Raw genomic sequence first — 11,373 nt, 5'->3', positions numbered from 1 at the left:
ATCTTATTGACCTAGACATATTTCTAGCATCTCGTTATATTTATTAATTAAAAGTGATCATATGCACACCACATCAGAGTCTTATGATGAAGAGGTTTATGTGGTTGTGAAGTCTTTGAACAGAGTTTTGCTCGGGTCATTTCAGCCCACACATCAGAGCCCTGTACGATATTCTTTCAAGTGTCCTTCTACGACGCCGAAGATGACAACAGCGAATCGATAACGAGACAGAAATGAAAAGAAGCCGCCGGTCTGCCCCCGAGGCATGAAGATCTTCGAGCGACCCCTTTTTCTGAACTTTGGGCATTCCTTCGCAGGCTTTTTCAGCGTGAGAAAGCAAAGGCTCCAGCTGCTGCTGGATGAAGGTAAGAACGACGTAAGGACGCGTCGCTCCCACAGAACCGCTGCGTTGGATGTGATCGACATTCAATCGATCAAAAAAATATTAGAGGGTTCTTTAACGCACCTTAGGTTTAGATAAGAAACCTTGGCTGTATACGGTGTACACGATCAAAAAGTTTTTGATATAATTATTTATCTATATTATTATGGTTCAACAGATTTTTGTGGTCTTTAAAATCACAACAAGTGATTTTCTAAAGAAGAGAATAAAAAAGGTATTTTTGTGGAAACATTTTGGTTATAATTGTAAATTTTAAAAAGGGGGGGCGGGATTACGGAAATGAGCACTGTGATTGCTAAATAATTTTCTTAATTAAGCCGTATTAAACGATTACAGAACAGCTTTAACAAATTATTGAAAAATTATCAAATATTTTAGTATTTTGAAGCAACAATTTAAATACACTTTGTGAATTCAGGTTGATTGGGACACTTTTTCCCAGTCATCTCAATGGCAAAAACTGTCCCCATCAACCTGAATTCACTCTATAGCTTCGGAGGATGAGGGGGTGTAGATAGCGACTATATGCATCTTTATTTTATTTGCAAACAAACAAAAAGACGCTCATTTGGGTTAGTTTTTCTTTGATATATTTGTATCACCAGTAGGCTAGATAATAACCGTCAGCGTGCAAAATTATAGATAAACATGCATGTCATTTTTAGGCTCCCAGGCCTATTAACGCTGTGACAGAGAGAGCGGGGTATTCCAACACAGGCTTGGGAATTCCCCCATGGCCGAGCGCATTAATTACTCGCTTAATGGGTGTATGACCCACAATGTAAAAAACGGATTAAGCGCGTGAAACCTTCGTCCGGTCTGCTTTGCTCGCGTGAGATGCAGATGGAAACCAGTCCGGTGCACGCGGATCTTTAAAGATCATTTGCATCCAAGCCAGCTGTTCACTTCATTTTTTAAACCTGACCGACACTGTTTAAGCACACACACTTTTCAACAGAAGTTAGTATTTTAAATTACAGCAATGTTATAACAATAACAAAATTAATAAATCAAACTACTCGATTTATTGTCAGCGGATGATTAGCATCTTATCTGCAAATAGGCCTTCTCACTTTTGGATAAAAATAAGTCTAGACTGTCAAGACTACCTGTGCTATAGGCTAGCTGTAATAGACAATCATTCAAAATAGCCTACAATAACTATTTTAAACATTTCGTTCAATTCTGGTAGCCATATATATATTTATATAATTGGCCATATATACTAGTATATATATGCTAGCATATAGTAAAAAAAAGTGCATGTTTATTTAAACATTTTGGATTTCTTAATGTCAGTCTATATTTCTGCTGCTCCATAACATAAGAAAAAATAACGTAGAAAGTCTAATGGCATAGACCAATTAATTGTCAGCTATTTAAATAAATAAAATATCTTGATTTGATTTATATTTAGCCATGACAGTTTTAGCGTTCATCGGGTTGAATTTGTTCGTTGAATTAACGTATTACCGTGTTTTAATGGCTAATTTGTTATCTAATTTAGCCTACCGTTTCGCATCACAAAGTTTACCCCTTACACACACTCTACGTGTTGGTTGTGCATACAAACACACCCACTGTGGCACGCATGCACACGCACGCGCTTATACACACAAACTCTCACTCACGCCCACGCGCTGACAGTCAAAGCTCGTGAGAGGGGGGAAATGCACCACTCTCTGCGCCTTTGTACGGAAAAAAGTTGCGGTCGTGGAGGCTCTGCAGAAAATATGAGTTACTAAAGTAACTTAGTTTAAGAAACTCTGGGTTTAAGGTAACATATGCATGTTTTCGTGTTCTTTGAAAGAAGCCAGAAATATCCCTAATCGTTCTCATTGAGGAAAGAAGAGGTTACGTTCCTTTTGGACCTGGTAGCAACAGTTTATGTATCCGGACATCAACAAGGGCAAAGATAAACTTGTTCGGAGGTGTGGAATTTATCTTTTTTTAAAAAAAAGAAAATCAAGACTGGCACGGCTGCAAAGCGCCGCTTTTCAACAACCACTGGTAAGTGCACATGACACCCTATCTTGAATGTGAGACAATGCAAGTGAAGGAATTCGTTCCACCTCAGGGTTGCAAGCCATGGGTGAACTTCAGCTTTAGTGTAGTTAGATGGAGAGGCATGATAAGTGATGCTCTGGCAGCTCTCACCTTGACTTTGCAGTTGATAGTTGATAATAATATATCGTTAACACTGTGAGACAAACGGCACAGGGATAACTTTATAGTTAGAGCGTGTAATTTACATTAACACATGTAGGCTATTATTTGTTTGCATAAGCAGAAATAAATCATGCTAACGAAATTTGCTTTCAAAACTATAGCAAACAACCTTTATATACTGTTTTTAATTGCTTTAAAAAAAAGAACTCGTAGCAACATTCCTAAAATGATTTTTTTTTTTTTTTTTTTTTTTTTTTTGTATTAACATTTACGATGTAATGGGTAACTAAATTAAGAATTTAAATTAAAAGATGAATATTACATTATTATTTATAATCTTTGTTGATAAAGTTTACATTTATGCAAATAAACCAGTTAATTTTTGAAGAAGCTCTTGTCTTGTGGTGAAATATTTCTGTAAACTAATACAGTGTTTTAATTTTGTTAAATTATGTAAATCAAGTTTAGCTATAAAAAATAAATAAATTAAAAAAAAAAAAATCACACACAAATTAAGCAACACTAAAGTAAATCACCTTCAAACTCAATACCAAAATCTAATTTTTTTTTTTCTAGGCGCAAGACTCTAAGATTATATGGTCCTTTCCTTAATATTAACTGAAAACAATATCACCAATTTTAAAAAAAAAAAATAAATAAAGGTTTTTTTTCCCAATTACTCATTGGAACAATTATTATTATTATCAACATCAGTAGTAGTAATTTGTTCTGTTGTTGTTATTGTGTAAACTAAGTTTTAAATAGACTAAAATAATAATAAAAAAAAAGAAAAAATACATTACAAAAAATCTACAAGTTTTCTATACATATTTTTCTCTGTTGATGCGCTTCATTAACCACTGAATTTGCATTGATGTAGTCCAAATTATAGCCTAATCTTATTCACTGTAACGTGTGTGTATCTTACCTTTTCCATCTTGAAAATTGCCTTGCCAGAGTACATATTTAACATGACATTTATATGAAATTCAGGTAACAAAAAACAAAAAAACAAACCTACAAATATAAAAAGTAGCCGAAATAAGTAGCCGAAATCAAAACGGAACGGGGGCCCTGAACACACTCAGAAGAACGAAATAAACAACTTTACTTTGTCATTTCACAGACTACTTAGAAATGAATATGGTAAATAATTTAGACACTTATTTAGAAACACTTATTTTGTACAAATAATCTCAAAATAGTATTTAGATGAATGACTTTCGCCCTCACACGAATTGCATATTAGGCCTACTCGGCACTCGTACAAAGAAACGCACACAAATTTAATTTCCAGAGTCTCAAGCCTTCGACTAAAGGCACAGATGCGACTGCGAGGCAGGTGATATAAGGGGAGGGCTAAAGTAAAGCGTTGCATTCGGAGAGAGAAAAATGGAGAGGGAAAACGGTTAACAGCAGGATTGCATGCAAATTTCCGACTGAAATTATCATAAGCAAACAGCTGAAGCCTGGGCTAATAAAGGCCCATCTGTGTTACTTCATATCGGGTTAGTATAGAGCTGCGATAATGAATTTTGTAATATCCAACCGACAGACATCTCAATCAGACACTAATCCTCTGATTTTACCGCGGAATCACTCAACTTCGTGCGCTCAAACTGCTCTTTCTCTCACCGACACACGGTGCACTGTCTCTCCTCTTTGTGCGTTGTTTTGGAGACACGAGTCTTAATTAGGAGGGACTCGAGCAAGAGCTAAGGGATTTCAAAACAAATGATGAGGAATGTGCACATCCTATTATAGACAGGAACCATCCAATATATTACAATAAATATATCTGGTCAGATAGCTTATATATGAAGTGATGGACATGTGTAAAAACTGAATGTACTCAAACAGAAGTTGGCCTACACACGATTATTCCTGACATAATATAAACATTATATATATATATATATATTTAAAATAACATAAAATTAACGTTTCTCTTTTTTTTTTTTTTTCACAGGTGCTCAAAGTATAATCTATCAAATGGACTCCCACTGCCGTAAACTTGCATCAACCTGTGCTCAATTAGGTAAGATGATCTTGGTGACTGACAAGACACCCTCCTTGTTAGGTCTCCAGAGAAGGTCTGGATTCATTAATAGTCTATATTTGGTTGGTTTAAACAAACACCTCAACATTGTCTGTATCGCAGGTAGAAAAACGGGTCTATGTAAAAGTAAAGCGTGAGTAAAACACCTTTGCTGGTGTTTGACGTATGACTAGCTATAGGGAAAGCAGTAGCCTACCATTAGACGTTTATAGTCAAAGATGGACATCTGGTGGTAGGACAGGATCATACACGGGTAAGTGAGGACATCTTCATGATATCGCGTAGCAGTTCCTGACTGGGAATTTATCATTTTACAGCCAAAGTCTGTGTGATGTTAGAGGTTTGTGGTCTCTAAAATACTTTGAATTTGTTCAAACAAAATACTGACGTGATTCTTCGAAATGATTGGTAATAAAATGTAGTTAGGTGGTCACGTGCGTCATCAATGAATGTAAATGTAAACGTAGCCTATATCTTTTACAAGATTTTAAATGAAAATAGATATAAATTGATATATAGGCTATACATTGATATTCAGTATGATAGACGCAGGTAGATTAAGTGATCAAAAATATCCAAAGAACCTTTTTTTTTTTTTTCAAGTAGGCCTACTTTATATTTTGCCGCACAATAACCATTCTAACAGAAACGTTGACAGATCAAATTAAAAGTGTTGGGGAGAAAAACTGTAGGCCTACAGGCTACTAGAAGGCTGATACTCCATATAATCTGGCATCTTCATTAAGTTAATTAAAGCAAACTGTGAACAAACCAAAAACGCTTATTTAGTCGCATTAGTCCGTTTACCATTTTCCATCGCCATTTAGGCTACTGTTGACTATGGTAGCCTATATGATAAGAGATGAAAGGAGAAAGTGCACAAAAAAAGAAAAAAACAGCAAAGTAAAAGGGAAAAGACATTCGAGCGACTTGATTACCGACAATCTTGTCTCCTGCAGTAATATATGCAGCGCTTGTTAGATAGACTCGGGGGGAAAGTAAATGTGTAATGAAAGCCTCCTCGTGAGGAGGAATATACTAATGGAAGAATCTAATGTCCTCTTAATCCTATGGAAAAGGCTTTGTCGTCTCCCTCATATTGACTGAATTGGTAATTAATGGCTCTGTGGTGCGCCATGGCCAATAATCCACAGCAGGCAGTGAGAGCGCTCTGAAGAATTTTGAGGGTCAAGAATAAATACAGAGCAACAATCTAGTCTATAGCTATCAGGAATCGAGCTCTGCAACTTTTGCCAATGGAATTTCGATGCGCACAATTATAATTCATATTATATTTAGTCTATTTGAGGTACAGAATAATCATGGTATTATTGTAATGGTTTGTTTTTAGATAGAATCACCTGAATATAGGCCTAGACATTTTTTTTTTCCCCCAAATGGAAGCAGCGTCACGAAATAAATAAAATAAAACTGAATGGCAAGTGTGAGACAACAGACCGAGACACGATCTTTAATAACGTGCAGTGTCTGGGCGCAAATGCATTGAACACGAGGTCATATCAGCATACAAAAAACCTGCACATATAAGATTTGTCGGTTCCAGGTTCATATATTATGCCATAAATTAATATCCAGTACCAAGAGCGTGAGCTGAATCAGTCATAGATGGAGTTGGTCGAGTCATTTTCATAAGCACCTGACCTGACTGCCTTTTCTTTTCTTTTTCTTTTTTTTTTCTCCGTTTTTACCCTACTTGGAGTTTCACGTGATTTTATAGGACAAGCATGGAAGCAAAAAGGCAGATTTCAGTGGTTTACTCATTTATGTTTTAATAATAATTATGAAAGCTGCAATCAATGCTTTAATGAGATCAGGTTGGCCGCTTCTCCAGTTAGTTTCTATTTTTTATAATAGCATTTACTGTGATATTTTCATTTGAATGACAACTAAAATATCATCAGAATTTTAAAAGAAATCCAACCAGGATTTCTCCCCTGTGATAATATCATTTTATAATTTTAAATAACTAAGTTATTTGCGTAAAATAATTTCATAATAAATATATATTTTTTTTTTTTAATAAAACAATGCAATTAGTTGTGATAAGTAAATTAACGCAATGATTTGAAGGACAACAAGGTGAAGAAGCTGGAAGTCATTAAAGATGGCCAATTAAAATTCTTAGGCAAATAGGCGTCTTATCATATTAAAAACTCAGAAAGGCAAAGTGAGAGCTCTCTCCCGCGAAATAATCACGCGCACAAATATACCTCGCCAAAGTGTTTTTAGTCCCTAAATCAAATTATAAAACAAATAAAAAAGCAGGAATGAATTTAAGTAAAAATTATTTTTTTTTCTGATATTTCTATTTATTCTATAGGCATATTTAATGCCATAACAGGACTGAGATACTGTTTGTTACCAATGAATTTAACGAGGTTTTTGATACCGTCAACTCACTGACGCGAAAAATCGTTCAATTAATGTGTCAAAAGCGGAACTTTCATTCAGAAATGAGCATCTTTTAGAACATGTTTTCTTATTTTCTTGTCATTTGCTAATGATATTATTTTAATTTGACAGACCTTAATTAAAACGCTAATAAGATGCTGTATTCTGATAATACCTGCTGAGAAAAGGTTAAAACAACGCGTTTTGAGCGCCAGGTGTGCAATAAGAAATTTTAGGCGCTCTTTGCCTTCTCTGAAGCCACTTTGAACGCAGTGTCTCTTTATTTACATGCTGTTAGAGGGGGAAAAGCATCTCAAACTGCACAGGATGCATTTTCTCATTTCTTAAGGCCGTTTCTTAGTCAGTTGGCCATAAAAGCTGTCATGTATAGAGTCTAATGGTCCGTCAGATTGTGGGCGGAGTTTTTGGTGACGTCAGGACGCATAGAGCAGCTCGGTTGGACGGATAGAGGGACAGCTGAAATGAAGAGCGAGCGCTGTGATGTGCAAGAGAGTGTGTGTGTATGCAAGTGGATATAATATCACATACCTGTCCCTGTCACTCTGGCTCTCCTTGTTTCTCTCGGCTGAAACCGAGATATCTTTTTACCCAGTCGAAAAGAAAAAAACTTTAACTTTCTTTAGCACTGGGTTTATTTTATTACGTTTAAAGCCGTTTGTGGAGTGTCGCTTTGAGTGTTTTAATTGGGAAAGGAGCACTGGCAACGCTTGCCGATACTTCACTACTGGACACATTAAATTTTTTTATTATTTATTTATTTTTATATATATATATATATTTGTGATCTTCGCTGAGGAAGTTATAGCTGTTTGCGAACCCTCCGTAAATCGCTTGTATTATCCATGACCTCTATGAAGGATCCGTTGAGTTTGGACCACCATCACCACCACAATCAGCACATTACCGGGAGTAAACACGCGCCGCTTACGATGGCCTCTAGTCTGCAACCGCTTCAGCGGTCTGTGGACTCGAAACATAGGCTGGAGGTACACACGGTTTCAGACACCTCCAGTCCGGAGTCCGTAGGTAAGCCCTGCTCCTCCGGAGAGATGTTTAACTGGAGTGTTTTCGGTTTTGGTGTCAGTTATCATGAGCTGTACTGCCTCTGAAAAAGAACTGTTTAAAACTTCTCTCAGTGTGAAAACAGAGCAGGTTATAGAGAGGCATGCAAATATATCAAGGCATCGAACTGGCAGTTAGTTGATTATAGGTCTATTGAAATAGGCTACATAAGTCATGCCCTTTGACAGGACTTTATTTACTTAAATTGTGTGTGGAAAATGTGGGCTTCTCACAAATGTTTGCACTGTGGCTATTGCATTTTGTATAGAATAATGCAAACATTCCCCAACTCTAATATAGCCTCTCTTTTTTTTTTCGTATGATGAAAAAGACATATTGCGTTCTTTGCGGTTAAACCATTTCCTGAATCTTGGTCTAAGAGCATTTGTATTTGAGCCACTTTTACCGGTACTGTTGGCTTTGCCAGAAATGTTAAACATTAGCGTTTCATATGAAAATTAGTTAAGGAACATCGTTATTAAATTTAGCACGCTATGTTGTTACCAGGGAACCTACTTGATATGTTACTATGATGTCAAATATTTTCAATTCAATAAAACGGAATTAGAGATTTGTCTCCCTCACGCAGACTTCTCCAATGTGTCATAAAGCCTGAAGCTTGTTCCTCTTGAATTAAATAATTATTTAAACATACTGTATCATTTTGAATTGCAGAGAAAGAGAAGGGACAGAGTAAAAACGAAGATTCGACTGATGACCCATCGAAAAAGAAGAGACAGAGGCGGCAACGAACGCATTTTACTAGCCAACAGCTCCAGGAACTGGAAGCCACTTTTCAGCGGAATCGCTATCCGGACATGTCCACTAGAGAGGAGATCGCCGTTTGGACAAATTTAACAGAGGCCAGAGTCAGAGTAAGTTTGATACATGACATTGAAATAACATGTTATAGCCATAAAAATCGAAGACTTGATTTTTGGAAACAAATTCACGATTCAAATTCAATAAGCTTTTAAATAGCCTACTGAATAAAAAGTAGGCCTATTAAAATAATTTTAGTGTAGCCTATATACTAGCTTATTATAGGCCTACTTAACATAAAAAACTTAAAATAACTTTAAATCTTAAAATAATAATTAGCCTATAATTATAGCCTACTTTGTGCTGTAGGCTACCTTTTTAGAATGGTTGTAGGCCTGTTTAAACTATTTTGTTCATACAGGCCTATTTTATATTTGATTACAGGCGCTACATAGTGCTACAATTGCGTGATGTTAATTTAGTTTACATGCTAAATATGACTTTATTTAATAATTTAAATAAATCTGTCACTGTTTGGTGAGAGGCTAATTATAGGTGAGTCAAACTGTTTGCAAATCAACACAAGTGACGCCCTAACGATGACCTTAATGGAGTCACACAGTCTCTTTTTAAGAGGTGTAAAGCTTGTATTCTGTGATTGTCATTCTCGTGTAGTATACTTAAGGTTAGTGTGTCTCCGCCTGCTTAGGGAGAATACACATTTGAAGCGTCGGGTGGCCCATTGACTGCTATAAGAATGGATGTGTATTGGGATTCCCGGGATCAGACACGATTCCGGGTGACTGATAAAAAGTACTTAATTGGGGAACCAAACTGAGTTTGACACCAACACCCGAATCATTTAGCCTATCTACCAAAAACAAACCGAGCAGTGGCTAATTCATGTTGTTCTAATGCACACGGTGACAGCAGTTGTGAAAAGTTAGCCTACAGGCTAATCGTCGCTTTCATTGTTCTCATTATGTAGGCTAATTATAAATAAAAATTATTTTGTACATTTGTTGCAGGTGTGGTTCAAAAATCGACGGGCAAAATGGAGAAAAAGGGAGAGGAACCAACAAGCAGAGCTATGTAAAAACGGTTTCGGCCCACAATTCAACGGACTTATGCAGCCCTACGATGACATGTATCCCAGTTATACGTACAACAACTGGGCTGCAAAGGGGCTCACGTCGGCCTCTCTATCTACCAAAAGCTTCCCCTTTTTCAATTCCATGAACGTCAATCCGCTGTCGTCTCAGACCATGTTCTCCCCACCTAACTCCATCTCTTCAATGAGCATGTCCTCCAGTATGGTTCCGTCTGCTGTCACCGGTGTACCCTGGATCAAGTTTAAACAGCCTCAATAACTTGAATAACCTCAGCAACCCTTCTCTAAATTCGGGGGTTCCCACGCCGGCGTGCCCTTACGCCCCACCAACACCTCCGTATGTTTATCGGGACACTTGTAACTCCAGTCTTGCCAGTCTGAGACTGAAAGCCAAGCAGCACTCGAGTTTTGGATACGCGAGCGTGCAGAACCCGGCCTCCAATCTCAGCGCCTGCCAGTACGCAGTGGATAGACCGGTGTAAGAGACGATTGTAGAGTTTACAATCCCGAATCCCAGGAACGAGAGACTACACTTTTTGTTTCAAGGGCACTAGAAGAAGAAACCACTGAAACGCGTCCAATCCTGTGATGGAATGTCAAGCGGGAACGGAAGGCAAACGCGCCATTTCTAATAAGATTTGTTCTCGACACTAGCAAGTGCACACTAGCCAGTGAAGAGTTTAGGACTCCAGAATATTTAATGAAAAAAAATCTCATTTATTTTGACGTTTCAATTTTTGGACAGTAATTGACTGAACGGTTGTATATAGGCTATACATATATCTTAATATCATCTCCAATTTGTAGAGGCGAAAGCTGTAACTCTTAAGCATTTTCGAGAATTCAGTTTAACACAGCATGTGGAAAACGTACAGGAATCATGTCTTGCTTGCGATCAAGGGAATGTACATACTAAACGCACCAGTCGTGTGTGTGATATTATAAATTTATTATTAAATGTCTGTGTGAATATAGATCTAGAATAGCAACCCTGGGTAATAATACGCAAATGTTTCTGCGAAATGAACTTGGTTTTTGCTCTGTGTATAATATTTGGTACGGAATTTTTTGTTTCGTTTTTCAACATCCCAAAAATAAACTATTGTGTTTTATTTAATGGAAGTAAATATATTGTTCTAAAACATTTCAAAACGTTTTCTTCACAATTATTGCATTCGCCTGCTTGTATGTGGCACACATTGTTGCTTTGTGGCATTTCTAAGGTTTATAGATAGAGAGAGGGAAGGAAAACGTATCTAATACACATCAGCGTGACATGAGAAGTCCGGTGAAGAGGGCGAGATGTCCCGAGCAGATTAGGAGTCGAATATACAAGACTGACTAGAGGCTGGGCCTCCAGTGATCACCGATGCT

The 11,373-nt window shown here is 37.1% G+C and overlaps 1 protein-coding gene across 1 annotated transcript; it reads left to right on the top strand.

Annotated features, from left to right (window-relative positions):
- Positions 1-214: 214 nt before the first annotated feature.
- pitx2 (paired-like homeodomain 2) lies at positions 215-11,143 on the top strand. Its single transcript, XM_051861032.1, is given in 5 exon segments — positions 215-365; positions 4,542-4,610; positions 8,802-9,001; positions 9,917-10,228; positions 10,230-11,143. Coding segments are annotated over 5 exon segments (933 nt in total). The 5' UTR covers positions 215-265; the 3' UTR covers positions 10,482-11,143.
- Positions 11,144-11,373: the final 230 nt, after the last annotated feature.

Source organism: Ctenopharyngodon idella, chromosome 14 (assembly GCF_019924925.1).
Source record: "Ctenopharyngodon idella isolate HZGC_01 chromosome 14, HZGC01, whole genome shotgun sequence".
Classification (NCBI taxonomy): domain Eukaryota; kingdom Metazoa; phylum Chordata; class Actinopteri; order Cypriniformes; family Xenocyprididae; genus Ctenopharyngodon; species Ctenopharyngodon idella.
The sequence above is the reverse complement of the archived record's forward strand: the minus strand, read 5'-3'. Positions and strand labels throughout refer to the sequence as shown.